This window comes from Molothrus ater, chromosome 4 (genome assembly GCF_012460135.2).
Source record: "Molothrus ater isolate BHLD 08-10-18 breed brown headed cowbird chromosome 4, BPBGC_Mater_1.1, whole genome shotgun sequence".
In the NCBI taxonomy this organism is placed as follows: Eukaryota; Metazoa; Chordata; class Aves; order Passeriformes; family Icteridae; genus Molothrus; species Molothrus ater.
In genome coordinates this window covers 30,837,426-30,857,015 of record NC_050481.2, presented here as the reverse complement: position 1 = coordinate 30,857,015, position 19,590 = coordinate 30,837,426, and the positions used below count along the sequence as shown (strand labels likewise).

At 37.4% G+C, this 19,590-nt stretch overlaps 1 protein-coding gene across 1 annotated transcript; it reads right to left on the bottom strand.

Annotated features, from left to right (window-relative positions):
• Nucleotides 1-28: 28 nt before the first annotated feature.
• TDO2 (tryptophan 2,3-dioxygenase) lies at nucleotides 29-11,308 on the bottom strand. Its single transcript, XM_036382515.1, has 12 exons — nucleotides 11,264-11,308; nucleotides 10,799-10,904; nucleotides 9,600-9,690; nucleotides 8,708-8,778; nucleotides 6,858-6,985; nucleotides 5,001-5,187; nucleotides 4,139-4,246; nucleotides 3,081-3,192; nucleotides 2,897-2,954; nucleotides 2,321-2,400; nucleotides 1,661-1,751; nucleotides 29-831 (listed from the first exon to the last, which is right to left on the bottom strand). The coding sequence occupies exons 1-12, from the start codon at nucleotides 11,296-11,298 to the stop codon at nucleotides 678-680; spliced, it is 1,221 nt and encodes a 406-aa protein (XP_036238408.1). The 5' UTR covers nucleotides 11,299-11,308; the 3' UTR covers nucleotides 29-677.
• Between the last annotated feature and the right edge of the window lie 8,282 nt (nucleotides 11,309-19,590).

Genomic DNA, 19,590 nt, shown 5'->3' with positions numbered 1-19,590 from the left:
TTGCTTTAGAAGGAGACCTAACAAAAGATGAGCTTTAATACTGCTTTATTTGGAATGCAAAGTAAGTACTTATATCTTCTTTTTTTAACAGTATTTCTGTGTAAGGGATTTACATTCACATGTAAAGAGATAGCAACATGATTCTTGATGTATTATAAGTTCAGGATGGTTTGGTTTCTGTAGATTCAGGACTTAACTTTTTTGAATCTAGCTTTTGAAACTTTTAACCCAAAATTCCTTTTGAAATTGCACTAGAGCTCAGAAACGAATATTCTTCTGAAGGTGATGAGATTGATTATATCCTTAAGTAGTCATAAATTAGTAGCAGCCATTAGGCAAGCAAGCAGGTACAAAAATATGTACAAATAGGTAATGATCATAGTAACTGTGTGTAATTTTCTCCCTTTCTCTCGGTGCAGGCTTTAAGAAGCCAGCCAAGAGTTAAATTTGCCCTGGGTTTAATTGGGGTATCATTTTACTCTTAACATAGGCTAACTCAATACAGATTTATTTTCTCTACAAGCAATTAATTTCTTCCACAGGACATTTGTACTATTCACAAAGCTTTCATACATAAATACATATTTACACACCCACAATCTTGGTGGGAATGGCTGGGAGCACCACTGAAGGTGAAAGTCAGGAGGTTGTTCACAGCAACAGCCTAGAAAGGCAGGTTAGTCAGAGTCATCACTGCTGAAGTAGGAGCTGTCACAGTATTCTGCTGTGTAAAGGAATTTATGAATGCTTGGGTTCATCTTTGGTATCCAGTGTCTTGGCACTAGAAATGTTGAAAGATTGAACAAATCCACAAACACCTTGTATCTGTCACTGAAAAAGACAATTGGAACAATAATTCCATCAGTATAGAAGGCCATAATTTCTAAATCCTCAGTAATCAATCTTTCTAATGCAAATAACAAGATTCCTTGCAGTAAACCTCCTGAATGTTACAGAGCAAGAATCCAGTCCTGACTTCCTAGGGCATAGCAGATTAGGCTTAATAGGGATCTATAGTAACATCTTTCTTCTGAAAATCCAGAGTCCATAGGGTGTGATCTCTAGCAGAATTTATCTAGGAACAATAATGTTAACCTGAAATGAAGGTAGAGTGGGAGAGCTTTCTAAGAAAGACCATGGGCATTCAATCCTCAACATCAGTCTAACATCTGCTTTCTGCTCTCCCCTCTGTTCCATTGGTTGTGATAGGAGTTGCTCACAGCACTACGTGGTGGTTCACGGCTCTTTGAGAGCAAACCTCAAAGAAGATCCTCTTTTAAGGAGGTTGTGCAATTAGAGGTCATGCTAAGGAATAAACAGTCACACAGTAGCTGGGGCTCACTTCCAGCCTCATTAATTTGGGCTAGCTGGCACACCAACTGAACAATGCAGGGATCATAGTATTGCTGTCACTGTAATGCCTTGACTGAGAATTACAGATGCCATGAGTGATCAAAAGGGACCTTTTTGCCCTAGAAGACTTGGAATTTATATGTCACTGATAAATAAATGTACAACAACCAAGGGGAGATGTGCTAGAGTCCCAGAAGAGAGTCAGCAGCCCTTTGGCCTTCAGTGAGCCATCTGAATTATGTCTCCCAGCATTAGAGTATTTATGAACTGCATTGTTGCAGCTACAGGGGAAACACGTTATTTGTACCTCACTGTTGAGCGCAAGTAGTGGTAGCCTGATGAGCCTCCAGTGCCAGCCTTGCCACCAATCATTCTGTGCACCAAACAGACATGGTTATCTAAATGATACAACAGGAGAAAATAGCACATGTTCAGTACTTAAATATAAATAAAGGGTCACACTTATTGAAGGTCATTCAGAGATCTTTACAGGGATACAGGACTCTTAGGTCTTCAGCAATGCAGGAGTTAATTCTGCCATTCTTCAGTCAATTATATAAAATTATTGTTAATTCAGAATGAACACACTAATTATTACATGTTACTATGCTCTGAATACAGAATTATACATTCACTTACGTATAGATATGGAAGGAGGTAGAAGGAATGTTTGCATATAAAGACATATCATTATGACTTTTTGGGATAGATTGAAAAATAGATCTCTGTCTCTTAAGTAAGATAGTACACTTAAAACAGGTCAGAGAAGTGGTAGCTATACCCATATATATCTAATAATCACAGAAGTAGCTTTTTATCTTTCCTCTTGGCTGAAGTACAAACAAAAAGAGTCATTCCTAATGCATGAACTCCAAAGCTCAATTCTAAGACTGGGTGTAACTCAGAGGCAGAACAATTTATTTGCATCTAGAAGAGAGAGCGTCACAGTGAAAAAAGTCAAACTTACATCTCCATTTAGTCATGAGCACATCGAGATCCATAAGGGAGGTAAGAAGCTGAAATGGAACCTGGAAACGAGGCTCCTCCCTATGAAAATGAAAGAGAAGACAGTCAGACCTCTCAGCATAAGCTGTATTTTTCAAAGTTGCATTTCGCCAGTGCTTAGTGACTTAAAGCTTGCTTTTCCTAAATTGGTACTGGAATATCACCAGATATTTTAACAAATACTTCTGCTGTGTACGTCTTCATCTGCCCCTTTATTTTTGAACTCAGAAAAGGACTCCAGATCTTTCTAGGACAGGTAGAACAAGGCATTTACTAGTTACAATCTGAGAAGCAGCATCTGCTCAAGGTGCCCAGAGGGGATGTGCAACCTCCCATCCTTGAAGATATTCAGAACTCATCAGGACATGGCCCTGAGCAGCCTGGTCTGACCTTTGAGCTGTATCTGACTAATCAGGGTTCCTGTGGAGGGCTGAAATAGATTGCTTCCCACAGCCCATTCCAGCCTAACTAAACCTGTGCTGCTGTTCTTAACCTTCACCTCTCCTCCTGCCAGTCACCATCAAAGACACAACATCACCTGTAGAAGTAGATCATCAAGGCCCCCTTCAGTGCTTTGTAGGACAGTCTCCTCTCTCCTGCAAAATACAAGTGTCCTCAGTTGGTTGCTCATTCTCCTGCAACTTCAGGGCTATAACAAGCATTTATAAATAACATGTATAAAACATACAAAGTACATATTCACATATGGTAATAAAATCTACCTTTACTGAGCAGATGTTCATGGCGTTTTTCATCAAATAATGAAAGTAATGTGTCTCTCTGCTTTTGGAATTCAGACAATAAGTCATCTTTTTCTTCTGATTCTGCTTTGGCCTTTGGTATTTAAAACAAAGACAAGCTTTAGAATTCAACAGGGAAAATTAAGCACTTGAATGACTCATTTTGCAACTTTTATTTAAATAAATACTCTGAAGTTTGAATCTTAGATGTAAGAACTGTATTTTCAAATAAGATACATGGGTCACTGTCCTTTGAAAAGTACAATTACCAAGAAATGTACAATTAAATAGATTCCAACACAACCCAGAGAAATGAATATTCAAACAAACTGGCAATTTATTGCATTTCTTGGTCTAGAGGCCTTAAAAATTGTTTGAAGTCTGATTTATTTGTTTTCAAGGCAAAAAAATTACATCCTTGCAGAGCGGTGGCCAAGAAAATTGTAAATAAAAAAGTTTAGATAAGTTAGAAAGACATAAACAGATATTCTCAGGAAGTTGATAAATTCTTATTATTTTTTCATTAAAAATGAAAATATTAAAAAATGTTATTTAAAGCTGCAAGTCTTGAAATAGTCAGGGATTTTCTGATGCTTATTTGCCATTGCAATTCAAATGATCACATAGCAGCAAATTGCCATATACTGTTAAACATGGGCTCTTAATAGGGACATTCCATATCCACAGCTCAGGAGCCCAAACTTCATATTCACTTTATATTGTAGACACAAGTACTAATTAATAGTGAAGTTGTAGTTTCAGTAAAATCAAATTCAGCCCTTCCATTGATACTAATCCATCCCTTTTGCAATCCTGATCATCCATGTATCCCATGCTTTAAATCATCTCAGATGTCAAATTAAAAAAATATTCCTATTTCCTGAAGAATTTGCATTTTTTTCTGCTTCTCACAGAAAAAGACTAATGAAGATTAAGTGAAGTGAGTGAGAAACTTTGAATAAGCCAAAAGTTAAATTTATGTCACAATGTCATTTTGCCAGATGTCTTTGCCTATAGTTAGTTCAAGAGTAAACTGATACCTGTATCAAGGCAAATTCCTCTTCTAGGCCTTTTAAAACATTCTCTTCAAATTGTCCCCAGAAATCAAATTCTTCTGAGTCAAGTCCCGGAGTTCTTTCAAGCCATGCCTTTAATAATAATAGCATTAGTGGTAATAATGATAATATATTCAAACAATAGCAATGTAACTGCATTATCCTATAATTACAAGTTATAACACCATAAATTCTACTGCTACAATTCTGGTTTAGCAATAAGCACATCTACAATATCCTGTAGAAGTTCTTAGTGCTAAATTCAGCATGTCCATGTGGATGATTTACACCTGCATAATGGTGCCATACCAAGCTCATCAGGTTCCAGGTTGCATGGACAATGTTGGAAGACAGAAGCTGTCTCATTCTAAGATATCTTTAAAACAAACTACAGAAAAACAAACCTTATTCCACATATATATAAGATAAGAGTAATGATAAGTCTCAGAAGGAAGACAGAGCCATCTATTGTTTTTAACCTCTCTAATAGCCATCACTAACAGTGGTACTATTTTTAAAATTTTCCTCCCAAAAGGGCTTATATTCACAAAAAGCAATGCAAGTGAAACAGTGCATCTACATTCTTAGCTCACACTTCCACAATGCTATTTATCAGTTTAACAGCCAGAATTTTCAGATGAAAGCAAGATGCTGTGAAAAATCAGTTGGTTTACTAACAATTAACTCTCTTTCATGCCAAATTTGTCAAGAATCCAAAACACAATTGACAGAGAATTTGCTAACATGCTTGTTTCTCTTAAGGTAGGAGAATTTGTCACTGAGACTAATGAAGGACATTGTTGGGAGATGGGGAAAATGAGGCAAGGTCCAAGACAGACATTGTTACCTCCACAAGTTGCAGTAGTGTTGGTTCTTGCTCTGATTGAAGCAGCAGTTCATGATCCTGTCCCTTGAAGTTATCACGGTAATGCCTTCTGTTATAAGGGACTCTCAGGCTTTGGGGAACTCCAATCTTGTTCTCCAGCAAGCGAAACTGCAGGCTCTGAAAACCTGAGGCTGGGCTTAGGTAGTACCTTTGGGAACAGAAGAAAAGAAGATATAAAAATGCAGGATGTTATTTTACAATGGTGGATTTCTCTTGTTCTCTAAAAATTTTGTTCTCTAAAAACCCCCCATATTTCACATCTGAAGAATATCAAATAGCTATCTGAGGACTTTTTTATATGACTGCACTTAGGAAAAGGAAAAAAAAACCAAGCAATTTCAATGCAACTACAGTGCAATTATAATCTCATTTTCTAGTTCTGTATTCTTTGTGCATACACAGGTAGTGTAAATGTGTGAATTTGTGTTTTAAAAGGGAAGCTTTGTGCATGTGATGTACAGGAGGCAATGTTAGTGAATATAATTCCCTTTCCAAATAGACTAAGCAGCTGCACCCCAAAAAGCTGTTACAAAAATTTTCACAGCAACAACATGCCAATAACATGCCATTTTAAATAGTCTTGATACACAACATAATTCCTATCTATTATTATGTATAATAGTCCATACATGCAATATATATATCTGCAATTTGCCTTATCCTATAGAGCAGAATAATGCTCAAAAGAACTCCAGTGGAGTTTTTTTTTTTGAAGGATTCATTAATGGGAATCTTAAGAGTTAAATCATCTGACCATGCTGAAAAACAATTACTAATAAAAGCAACCTGAAATCCCACATTGCTAGGTAATTGTAATGCATTTTGAATTGTGAGTACAAGATTTGACAGTGACACGTCATTGATTTAATTTTACGTTTACTTATCAAATGAGTATGTGGTTGAAAAGCTGAAGCAAGTATGGATCAAAATGGATGATTATCCCATGGATTTCCCCTGCTGTAGGGTAATACTCAATTCAAGCAAGTGAAGAAAATTCGTAGTTTCCTGCTCTTTTCAATAGGGAACATTAAAAGATAGAAGGGAAAGGGTGCCAAAATGCAAAAGTGGATGGGATGCTGGATGGCACTGAGGTCACAAGGCAGACAGATATGCACAAGTGACACAAGCAGGAGAACAGGGAAGGGACACAGTGGGTGAAGCTGTAACACATGGTAGTGTGGTGAAAGGGCTTAGATGTAGAGAGGGAAGAGAAAGAAATGTGAGAGGTGAGATAAGCCAAAGGATCCAGAGAAAGTCTGAGCAGAAGGCAGAAGAGGTACAATCCAGCCCAGCAATGCACTGAGCTGCTCCTGGACAGCAGAAGATATTGGGGGAAAAGGACAAGGGACAGCAATGCTTCCTTCAGCACTGCAGACCCAAAGCAGCACCATGCAAACCAAGACAGCTGAAATACCTGTTTGATAATCTAGAGAGAGTGCATGTCTCTCCCCCAAGCACTTCTATGATTTGCCATAGAGCAAGGCTCCAATCTGCAGTGCCAAGTTTCAACTAAATTGCTAGCAGAACCATGAGCTATTTCTGTTGTTTCTGCTGTTTTAACTTTTGACCCTGAAACCAGTCAGCAGAACCCTACACAGAAGAGTCAACAATTCACTTGTACTTCTTTGCAGAACATGCTGGACTTACAGTCAGGGTCAATTTCATAACTGACCCTTGCACATTAATTTCATGTTTGCCTCTCCAAGGTGAGCTCTCAGCCTGCTGACAGACACCAGCACACATGCAAAATTCACAATCCATTCTAAGGATGAGAATTACCAGCTCCTGGATTGCTGTGGAGGAATAATAACTCTGTACCTGAAATCAAAGAAGTCCAATGCAGTCATAGTTTCCAAAACTGAGAACTGTTCCACAAGTAATTTCAGAATCAGTGAAATTCTGTTCATTCGAGTAATAACTTTCAGCATGTTCCTCTCATCTCTTACCTGTAAAAAAAAATAAAGATCATAATCAGAATGGTGTTTTGTCTAGATCCTACCTAGTTATTTCATGTCTTTTCACTGTTGTACATCACTATAGTTCCCAAGTCCTTCCCATGTGAAATCTATAGAGGCAGATTCTCATATGGAATAGAGCACTCTGGTTTTAACTTAAAACTGAAACTCTAAATTTCAAAGATTGAAATCCACTTTTTTCTGGCCGATGCTACATTATAGGTAGGCCTATCACACAGGGGGTTTTTTTCTTTTCTATGTTTTTGACTAAAATAGAAGTCAAAGAAATTAAATTATAAAAATAATTTATAATTTCCAATAATTACAATATTACTGTAACTGTACTGTAATATATATATATGAAAATTATATACTTTCTGTTATAATTACTTCTAGAATAATTTCTATTTTTGCTCCATTCTGTAAGCCATAAGGCAGGTAAGGAAATTACTTAGAATTTGAGAAGCTAAATAATCAGACATCAGGAGAGCACATCTAAAACATTTCATCAGAAATGTGCATTAGCAAGCAGAGAAGAACAGAAAAGACTCCATCTGGTGGGAATTAGATAATATTAAATGGAAAAAGCAGAAGTTCTTTTTTTCACTAAATTAAACACTCTGCCTGCAGAAGAATCTGCTAAAATTCTGTTCAGTTTCAATGGGATTAAACTTCTCTCTAAAATCTGGGCATGCAACCAGGAAATATCAGACTACAAAAAATGGCAGATGATATTCATTTCCCTAATTGCTTGGCTGTGTATTTGACCTTAACATTGACATTTCAAATTCTGATCACAAGGAAGGCTTCATTTTTCACCAAAAAAAACATTCTTCTTAAGAACTGGTTATGGTAAGTTACAATTTGATAAAATAGTAAACTAAAACGCCAATGAAATTAGGAATATAATGGACAACAGAGAACATTTTCATTGGACCTTGAAAAGAAGGTTCCTTCTTTCAATCTGGTCTAGTTTCAAATCTGCTTCTTAGACACATGCTAATGATGTACTCAAGGTATTTCTCAAACTGCATGCAGTCAGATTTTTCTGTGGATGTAGTATCAATTCAAGAGTTTTCCATTCTTACCCAATGTTATAATGTGTGTTTAGCTTTGGACAAATGTGAAGAGTTGCTTATATTCGTAATTTTCAGAAATTCTTGCACAGTATTACACTGCTTTGGATTATTGCTTCTCTGTTGGATTTACTATTACACAATCACAAAAATGAGTTCTCCTCACTGCAGATATTGGATGGAAGGAGACAGTATGTAGACTTCAGAAACTGAACAAAGGCAGAAATTACTTTTCAACATAAAAATACCTGTGAGTCCTCTGCTCTTTAGTTTTGCCTCTGAGCCTGCTTTTTCTGCATTAGATATTTCCAACTTAAATTTCTGCAGTTACCCAGCAAGAGAGTATGAGAGCATTTTGGCCAATGAAATTGGCCCTGGAAGAAGATCTGCACAAAAGGCATACTTCAGGAGGAAGTAAGATTTTGCTGATCAAAAATCTGTACTATTGGGATACAAGAGCCACTCAGCCAAATTTTATTTGGTCTTTTGATGCTGTTTCTAAAAAGAGCACATGTTCTTTAGTAAACCCAAGTATATCCAAGAGCACATGTCCTTTAGTAAACCCAAGAGTGAGAGGCAGGAAGCAAGAGAAAATCAGGGCTGAATTTTCCCAAAATTCATATTTGTTTTAACTTACATGACCATTTTGAAAGATCACTCGCACAGAGTCCATTTCCCACAAAATCTGCTTAAACCAAAGTTCATATGCTACAACAAGAAAGATACTGTTAGCATCAACTTCAAGGTTACTTTTTTCTTCTTAGCACCAGGAAAAAAAATTCTTGCATGTTGATTTTAAATAGCCTACATTGACACTGCCAGTGCAAAAGAAGATACTGACACATAAACTTATTACTTGTTACAGTATTCTGTCCTTTACCTGAAGTATTAGGCAAAATAATCTAGAGTTGAGAATACTGACAAAATTTTTTAAATACATTTTACACATCAGATATTTCATCTGCAGATTGCTCATTACAAAAAGAGGAAAGAGAAAATCCAGATCTGATACTTCAATAAAATCTAACTCAACAACTGCTTACAAACTACGTGTTTTCTGTCAATAACAGAAAATATCATCATGCCAGGGTCTGAAAATCAGGAAGATATGGGCATTAGGGAGTGCCTAGCTGGTGTGCTGATTTCTAGACAGATTCTAGATGGCAAAAACTGGAATTTTAGAGAAGGCACAAGGCAGCACACAAAATTTGCCTACAATAACCTGCATAGCAGCCTGTTGTTTGGATGACACCAAGGTTGTCACCACCTTAATTTCTCTAAGAATAGAACCATCCATATCTTGGTTTACCAAATCCAAAGGTTATACTCATGGCTTCACAAGCGAAGAGTTGATTACTGCCTTACAATTTATATACGAATACATGCATATATAAAAACAGATAAAATACAGAGATATTGCTGTGCCAGTGTCTGAAATGAAAAAAAAAATGGTGTATTGCATGTGTCAGCACCAATTAACTCTCTGTGGCAAAAATATTGGTCAACCACCACCGCACTCCTCCACTTACCTTGATGTGTCACAATAAAAAGATGCTCATCATGGATTTTTTTCCCTTTCTTCTCACTCTCAAGTTCTTGAGCATTCAATATTTTGTTCAGCTTAAAAATAAAGGTAAGAACTGTTCTTTAAAGCTCTGCTATCAGTAATGGTAGTCTTACTGCATACAGCGAATTTTTAAGAATAATATTTTTAAAAATACATATACAGACCTCACACTCTAGGTTATATGAGAAATTTGACTAAATTGTCTCAGGTATGACTTTTACTTTTTAATTAGAAAAAAATCTTGCCTGAAATAGAACATTTAGGCACCTCAAGTAATAACGTTTTGACAATAATTTTAATTAAATAAATTTATATATGCATAGTTTAAAAAAATAGAGAAAACAAAATATCCAGCATATCTTCCAGATTTTAGATCTATACTGTCCTGTCCCATGAAAATAGAGTCCCTATAGTAAAATTCTGGGTAATCATGCAACAACATCAGCCTAAGAGTTCTGAGTTGAGGCAGTAATAATAACTTCAGTTCTGACATTACTAAATTTTTTTCTTAGTCAAATCTAGAATCTAATCATAGCTGTTTTCAAATTAATCTTTGCAAAATTCTAAAGAGTATGTCAACAAATCAAAGTTGACATACTCTTACTTTAGTTCAAAAGCAGAGTAATTCCCTTCAGTTCACGCTGTCTAAAAATAAAAACCCAAAATAACTTCTGGATTCTTTTACTATCTATGGTATTTTATTTGTACTTATTTCTTAATTTCTTAATTCATTTAGCTTTTGCAGAAAAGGGGTTTTTTGGGGAAGTTTCTTTTATGTTCCGCCCTAGTCATCTTCCTACCCCCAGATTTACCCTACCCCTGAAATAGATTTTTCCAGCCAAGTATTCTGGACTTTCAAGGACATTGCGCATATCCTGCTGACATGCAGAAATTGCTGACCAAAGAAAGCTTTTAGTGGTGTGTCACTTTATAGTTTACCAACACAGATAATTCCCTACCAATCCCCCCAAAATATCCATATTCCTTATAGTTTGAGAAGTCTTCCCACAGGGCACCTTGAGGTCCCAGCTGAGATGGGCACCTGTGCCTCCTGCACCTGGAGATCTGTCTCAGTAAGTGACTGACTGCTGGGAGAAGTGTCAGTCACAGGTGCTGCCTCAAGAGCAACCAGGACTGCAAACATAAAATCATTAAACTTACTTGTAGGTATTCTCCATAGATAAGCCCACCTTTGCTGGCTTTATTTATTCCTTCTTGAGATTTGTCATTATTTTCATCTTCCAAAGATAGCTTGCTAAAATTAAATCTAAGAAGAAAATGAAGTAAATATGTAAATTGTTTTAATTAAAGAATTATGAATATACCTGCCTTTTTACTAACATCTATAGTTCAATCAATGCTTCATTTTGATAACAGTAAAGCAGGCTTTTGATAAAAACTGAAATTCCTCTTGTCACAGTAACAGCTGGTAACATCACATAAAATAACAAGTGCTCAGACAAGTCCTTGTATGATCTTTACTCATTTAGCAACAGCTAAATGATAGCTACAGCTGCAGCTATTTGCTTGTAATAAGTAATTCCTCTCTGAGATTTCATGTTTTGCACTAACACCTTATCAATTGAATTGAATTTATAAACCAAAAAAGAAAGAGGAAGGACTCACAGGTAATTCTTCCCCGCAAAGGGGCACTGGCTCATGGTTTCTGGATCCAAGCTTGCTGAGCTGCACACGGGGGAAAACACCCTGTGAGTGTTCCCAAACCTGCTGCAGCTCCCTTTTATGTAGCCTTATCTCACTGCCAAGGCCAACCCCCAAATTCCCCTCCTTAGCCCTCAGCCCATCTCCACTATTCAATAATGACAGAAACAATCACAGCACAAAGGTCAGGAGCTTCATGTGTTGTTGGCTCTCCAGGCCTGTGTTTTTCCCTGCCAGTTAAAAAATGAATGGATGACAAGCTTGTTTTGTCCCACAGCACAAGTTTTTTGTGCTTTTTACTGCAAGGTTTCCACCAGTTGCTTCTTTGGATGCAGCTGTATGGTGTAGTGTGTAAGTTGTAAGTCAATGAGAGGTCCGTGTATGATAAAAAAGGCAATATTTAGTAAAACCACGAATTGTTAGAGTAGGTTTTTAACCTGCAGCCTTTTGTATCAGGATACTATTAAGTTTAAAAAATCAGACACAGGGAAAGAGAAAAGAGGGGTGGCGGTGGGGGTGGAAGTAAAAAAATGTGTTTCCGTGACAGACTACATAGTGCCTATTCAAAGAGATTTCAAGTAATACATATAATTTTTAAAAAATGTACACAGATTAAGTGAAGTACTAAAAACATCATGAAACTCTCATGCTGGTTTTCCAAGTATTTAAATCAGAATAATTTCTCAATTTTTTCTCCTTGCACAAAAATTTCAGTATCATTTATTGACAAATGTTACTCAATTCTATCTAGTCATCAGCTTAACACACAATGAAGTAAAATGTAACTAGCATACACTTCTTTTCTGCCTGCCAGCCCTTTCTGAAAAAAAAGTTAATGCTCAGTTTCACTGCAAACAAAACTACAGGACCTCTGTGACCCTGGATCATTTGCTCTCTGCAAGACTTACTCTGCTTAGTGGTGTCTGTGTGGTGGTTTCAGCTGTTCCAGTCACTTAAGAGTAGTTTTCTCATTAAAAAAATGCAGATGTAGAATGTGGGTGATGGGATGGATACCCCATTCAGCCAGATGTCATTTCTCAGGTTTTACACAAATCAGTTTAAAATAAAGTTGAGCCACAAGAAATGTAGGACTTCACTGAAGCAATTGACCAAGCAAGGTCAAGGAGTTCTTCCTTCCTTATATAAAACCTGACAGAAGAAAATAATTCTCTCCTTACACACACCTACACATGTGCTCAGCGATGCAGACAACTAGAGATGAAAGTGAGGACATCAGAAACCAAATGTTGAAAGTCACTTTTCACATATTTGCACTGAAACAGCTTGATTTACAAATGTGGAAATCTTGCACATCCATATATCTCAAAAGAAAAAGAAAGGTTATCTTGTCATTCCTGTGTATCTTCACCTGAAACATCCAGACTGAGCATGCATAATGAAATCAAGCTGTTATCTTTTCTCATGGCACAAAGAAAGAAAGAATGTGAAACTAGTAAAAATAAGAACAGTTGGAAAATATTGAACTTTTAACCTCACAAAATATGTGAATATATGTTTTCTTGTGCAGTTTTATTTTCTTCTGTGAAATACAGAGAATTATAAACTTCCGGTGCAATGATCTCTGACAGGCAACCTTTACACTGCCTAGCCAGTAGGCAAAGGACTTTAAAGTAGCAGAGCCCTTTTACACTCTCCACTTAACAAAACATTAACTCCCTATTTGGGAAGTAATAGTACCATTAATTCCCTCAGGATTAGCAAACTCACTTGAAATCTAACTGGGGATATTGTCTAAACAACAACTATACAAACACCCCTTCCTATTCAGCAACAGACAGCCTTCAGTCAATCAAGTAAATCAGCCAGACAAGAGCAATTTAGAAAGTTTTTTCCAGTGTTTCCAACATGTCAAAATCCTTGTTTAAGGATCTCATAGCTGATTGGTCCCAAAGCTGTAAACTGACCAATTCCTAAAAAACTGGGTTATATTATGGATAATATTTGCATCCATTCATTTAAGAAAATTTAATCTCACACTGGCTGAATTCAGCTCTCTAACCAACTACAATAGATCTCAAACTCTCCAAGATCAGTGGAAAAAGATATCTTGATGAGGACTTGAAAACCCCTGAAATAAAACCATAGACAATGGTTTTCAGACATAGACAAGGTCATTCCTCTCACTGGCTGCCTTCATCTGATCTCGATAAGGCTTCAAAGTATGTAATTAACTTGGTAGTAAAATAATTTAAGTGGCTTGTATGACCTGATTATGAAACTATCTGTTGGCAGTGTAGATGACAGCACAGCTTACAAGAGCCCTCAGGTTTGGATCGGCTCAGAGCCTTGAACTCTGACATGGCTGCAGATACCCTTAGAAATAAATGTGCTTCTGCCATGCTGCTCAAATTTGGGGCTCACTGTAGGGACCTGATTTTTATTTGGATGTCCTTTATATCCTGACAGAGATTTGTAGCCACTTTGTCATCTCTCCCTACTAGTATAACCATAAACAAGTCTTGATGAAAAAAAGCTCTTCAATGTGAATGTATCCAAAAGAAAAACATAACTTTCATTTTAAATGATGGTATTGCTTTTTGATCAAAATGTACCTTCACTTCCCTTTTTCATGCTGAACTCTCAAAACCACAAAGAAGCAGATCTAGCCACATGCATAACTCGCTGTTTGTGCTGCAGGTGACTGAGCAAGGCTGTGAAAACCAAGAGTGTGTGTGCCCTTGAGCTTTTATTTAGTTTTTCGTTAATTTACTTTTAACATGTGAAAGTCAGATAAAAAGCCTTCTTTTCATCACAGAGGGCTCTAATCTTCAGCAGACAGTGAGAATGTTCTGTTTTGTGACTGGGCTAAATACAAGACAAACAGTTACATACAACAGAAAAAAAAAACAACAAAAAACACCAACCCCCCCCCCCCCACAAAAAAAAACCAACAAAAAAACAAATAACCAAAACCCCCCCACCCCCCCCACAGCTTCCCAGAACTGCTCTTTGTGGCCTTCAAATGCACTGTCACGGCCTTCATGACCAAGCCTGGGAATTGTTAAGCACCCCTCTTAATTCACCCTGTCCCCCTTTCCATTCACCTGCCCTTCCCCAGGGGGATGTGGGGTGGCTGGACTGGGTGCAATAGGGCTGCAGAGCAGAGAGAAACTGAACTGACTTGGACTGAGAGCAGTGGTTCACATGGGCAAAAAGGGAGCCTCTCTCTAGCCTGGCTGAGGGAGGTCCCATGTAAGGCAGAGGTGGCCTGCAGCATGATTTATGGATACAGCCAGAGCCAAGAGTTTGCATGTTCTCACTGTGGGGCTCTCTGTCTGAAACATTATGGTCTGATGAGGACAGGTAAGTAAGACTGACCTTCTACACACTGTCATGAATCCAAAAAATGTATGGATTGGATGTGACCTGTTCACCCAAGCCAAATCCCAAGTCTTCCTACATGAAATCACCTATGGAGAAGAAAAAGTACACACACAAGTGGTTTGGACAGTGTCACCCATTCTACTGCTCAAACTCTCATCCTGATTACAAAATCATTACAAATCAATTTGTTTGTCTAGTGTTTGCTAAGTTGAAGAAAGAGCTCAGAGAGCTTTTGACCGCAAACAAATGACGCTTGAAGCTTCCCAACACTCTTGTCCAACAATTGCAGACTAGGAGCTACCCAGGACACATGGCTTCTACCTATGTAACAATGCCTGCAGTCAAAGATCCAAGTAGGTCATGCCATGCTGAAAAGTTTCAAAGAGAAAGTAAAAGATTTCTTGGGAAGAGATATAAGAACAAAAGAAACAACCGTTAAAAAGCAAAACAAAACACCATCAGCAAAACACCAAGCCAAAACAAAAAGCAACCCCAACAAACTAAAAAGCAAGCTTATAGTGCAATAATTTCCCCAGAATATTCATGTAACTTTCCAATTTTGATAGCCCGTGACTTCCTAAGATTTCTGTTCTTGCATTTAATAACCTTTTTGTGGATTCTGTGACTCCACAACCGGCAGCAATGAATTCCATAACTGAAGTACACATCATGGGAAGGAGTATTTCCATGTGTAAGTTTCAAACTTCCTGCTAAATAATCAAGTAATTTTCATTTCTGTTTGGTACTAATTCATGGCTAATGAGAAATAGGTGCACTATACCTTTGTAGTCCAGGCACCCTGTTCTACGTTCGTGCAGATTCTGCTGCAGCCTTTGAGACAAAGTACTCAAAAGAAAAATACCTTTTCTACATACAGATGTTGCATTGTTAATTTCATAAAATTATAGTGATGAAATAATTTTGATACCAAACACACAACTATAATAGTGAAATACAGTGCAGCAGCTACTGTTTGGGTTGACAAAGTACAACTCAAATTGTAGAGGTGAAGCCCGCAGTGTCCTAAGCCAGAACCTCACTGTGCTGGCTACTCTGCCAGCACTGAACAAAAATCACTTCCTCACCCAATAATAACATAGCAAGAGATATGTGAAAAAAGACACATAAAAGGAAAGTGAAGAGCAGAAGATAAACTTGGAACCAAAATGTGTCCTCTGTGTGTTTTGTGATTTTCTAAACTGGACTTACTATCTAACTAGCACTTGAAATTAACAGTTGGTTTTAAGAAAACTAAAATTTGGTGACTCCAGGCTAAAACAAACAAGCTTGAAGTTGATGCAATATTAATAATCCAATCAGACATTTGTACCTGGGGGAGGAACAGAGATCAAGGTCTTGCAAACTACAAACAAAGAGATGAGATAATGCTGGAAAGAAAAAAAAAAATCTTTCTAAATACTGCATTTGTTCAAATTCTTAAACACAAAGAACTGTGTCATCACTTCCCAGAATACTTTTAACTTCCATTTATGCTCCACGCATCCCAGCACAACCTTCCCCTCACCATCTCTCATTTGTGGCTCAGCAGAATGCAGCAGTATTTCTTTCACATGCTGATAATTTTTGACTGATAATTATTCCCCAAATATGGAAAAAACGTTCTTTCACTTCTATTGCTCAAACACCCTGCCTTCATCAATGTAAATGGATCAGTGCCAGTCTGAACTGTAAACTTAGGAGAAACAACATGTCTTGAACACATTCCACAGTGTTGTCCCAAGGCAAATCTATCCCCTACTCATGCCTTGCAGCCACACATTGCAGGGCACAGTACTTTAGTATATAAAGTATATGATCCTTTAGGCTGTTTTTCCCCTCCTGAACACCCCAGTCCCAGTTACCTGTCAGGCCCAGTGAAGCACAAACCTGGAACCATAAGCTACTCCCATCCTCCACGTGGCTCAGCTCGTGTTGCTGTTTACTCCATGGCACAGCTGCCTGGCAAGTGCAAAGGGCCGGTTTAGGACAAACGTTGACAAAAATGTGCTCATCTCATCCCATTCAGCATTATCATTAACAGATGGGTGATGGAATAGTTGTGCACTTCTTGAGCTGACAAATGAGAGCAGCCTGGAAAGTCTAATAGCATGCTGGCGGATAGGAGCTGGAATACAAAATTACCTTAATGTACCGAAATTAATAATGTGCAGCTTCTGTGATGCAAAGAGCAATACTTTTGAACTTCAGCCATGATAACCAAACTTAAAAATAAGTTCTTTAGAGCAAATCTTATACTGGAATTTTAAAATAGCAACTTTCTACCTGGCATGGAACCCCTCACTTCTATCCAGCATCAGAAATCGATTTATCCATTACATTTTGTCCTGGGCACCACTCTTCACGACAGATGAAGACAATGTGGAAAGGGTTCAGATGGCAAGAACAACAAATGTTTGATGTAGAAAATATGGCCCCTTAAGAAAGATGGAAATAATTGACCTGTATAACTAAGAGAAGATTGTGGATGGAAAAGTGAGAAATTCTCTCCTTTCAAAAGGAAGGGCAATAAGCAACTTCCAATACACCACAGGATGGGAAAAGGAGTAACCAGTTTAAATTATGTCAGGATAACACTGGGATAAGAAAACAAAAAATAAGGAAATTCTAGTATCTTTAATCATTAGAAAACAATTATGAGAGCTCATGATTTCTCCAGTCATAGCTGATTCCTCATCAATGTAGAGAGAGACTCAATGAGTCTTCAAAGTCTCCTTGAGCACCTCCTGCTGCAGCCCCTTCTGCCCCCCATTGCTGAATCCACTTTCAGCACATGCTCTAGAGAAGGAGCAAGACAGATGCTTGCATATACTATTAGTTACCAGCATTCCATGAAATGGCAATGGCAACACATTACAACAATCCAGGCAGTGATCGCTCCATTGTTATTTTCCTGTTTTGCCTTTTTCTGCTAATATTTTTGTATGAATTGAGTAAAAGTATTTGTAGTCTGCGATATTAGCAAATGCATTACTTCTGTCATAAAAGCAGATAATATTTGAGATGCTTCTATTAAAAGAGAGAGCTAAGCAAAACATCAGAAGCATTAATGTCAAAAAAGCACTTATAGAGGGTGATGCAATGTAACAGGAATTGGAAAGAAACACTTTAATACATTCTAAAAAATACAATATTTTTTTTAATTTACATATCCAATAAAAGATAAATATACACCAAATACACATGCATTTTATCTCAGCAACCCGTAAGAATTCTCAGAAGACATTTTGCTGCAACCAGGCTACAAAGAATGAACTTTATCAGAAAGAAGTTATCTATTTGTCTCAGGAAATAGCTATGTAGTTACTCTGGCTGCAGCATTACTTTTTAGTTTAGCACCATAACAGCAGAACTGAACAGCACTTAAGAGTGACTTCAAATAATAATTTGAGTACAAAATTTGCATTATGTGTGAATGCAAAAAACGCTGACCACCTCTGTCAACAGCTGGTTTTCCTATGTTTACTGCATTAAGTATTAGGGAATGTGTGGTTTTAATAACCAGATACATATGGTAGGAGTGAATGGCCAGAACAAGCTGTCTGTGACCAATTTACAACCTGGAACCTTTTTGTCCACGCCATTTGGGAAGGATGAACAAACATAAGATCGTTGGTCTTAGCCCATTAGTGTTTGCTTAAGAATTAATATAAAGCAACCATAAAAGAAATTTTTCAAAATAAATTTCTCATGTAAAACACAAGGGGACAACATAAGCCTTGTTCATCTAAAGTATTGCATAAGCATAACAGTTCTTTGTAAGGCAGCAACATAATTAAAAAAAAGAAAGTTGAATCACTTGCTGTATAGAGAACCAAGTAACTTACAGTTTGTGCTTCTTAATTCTATACACATAACAGTATAAAAGATTAACATGATTTGTTTTATGAACTCAAGCACCTCGGGCAAGAGGTGTTGTCTGGGTTCTGTGAATTACAGTGGTTTACATTAGTAGGAGTCAATGGATCTGCAGGGCTCAGAAACTGCTCAGCAGAGCATCAGCTGGGCTCAAGTTACAAACATCTAAAAAACTGCTTGTGTCAACACAAGTGCTGTGCAAAACTTGCCCTGGCAGAGAGTCCCACCAGTGAGGCAACAGTGATAAACAGAGCTGGAAATTCCAAGCAGTAGAGTACAGAAACCTGTCAGCCAGGAGTAATTAAATGGAATTTAGTGCTTTACCTTGTTGCTTGTAGCATTAACAACACAGCCAGAAAATAGCAAACAACCAGGCAGTGAGGCAGCAAGGATCCAAGCTGATACACTTGGTAACCCAAGAACTCCGTAGGTGACCAATGGGACAACTACTAACAGAGGGAAAGAAGTAAAGAGATCAGAAAGAGAATGTGAGGGGTTTTTTTCTTGTTTTTTCCTAAAGCATTAATGAAATACATCCCAGGTTTGAATCTTCTAGCATTTTTATTCACTTTTGTTAGATGTTCAGCTCTTTTCTTTAAATAAATTTCAAACAAGACAATTTTGCACATTAACAAAAAAAGCAGCCTCTGTATTTTTGCATAAGGCCTTGCTGATTGTGGCCTGCATGTATATTCATCCTTGCCTGCAGGGTTAGTTCGTAGGAGTACCAGCTCATTTTTGCTGAAATGTCCATAAGAACATGAAATCTGGAGCTGGATCTGAAGGCAGCAATTCAAAGTGTGGATGAACTGCATCCTGTTCCTGCTAGGAACCCAGTGAAAGACATTTTACTGCCCTCCAGAGCAGGAAGGGGCTACTTATTAATTTCAAGAGAAGCCATTCAGTTCTGAACAGCACAGTATTTTAGCAAAGATCATAGGCCTTTCTAAAACAAAAGGAAAATATATGAAAGAAATTTGTAAGGTGATGCAATACACAAGTGCACTTGTGCTACTATTAGCATAATAAGTAATTGAAATGCATATAAAGGTATACATCTGATCCTGTAA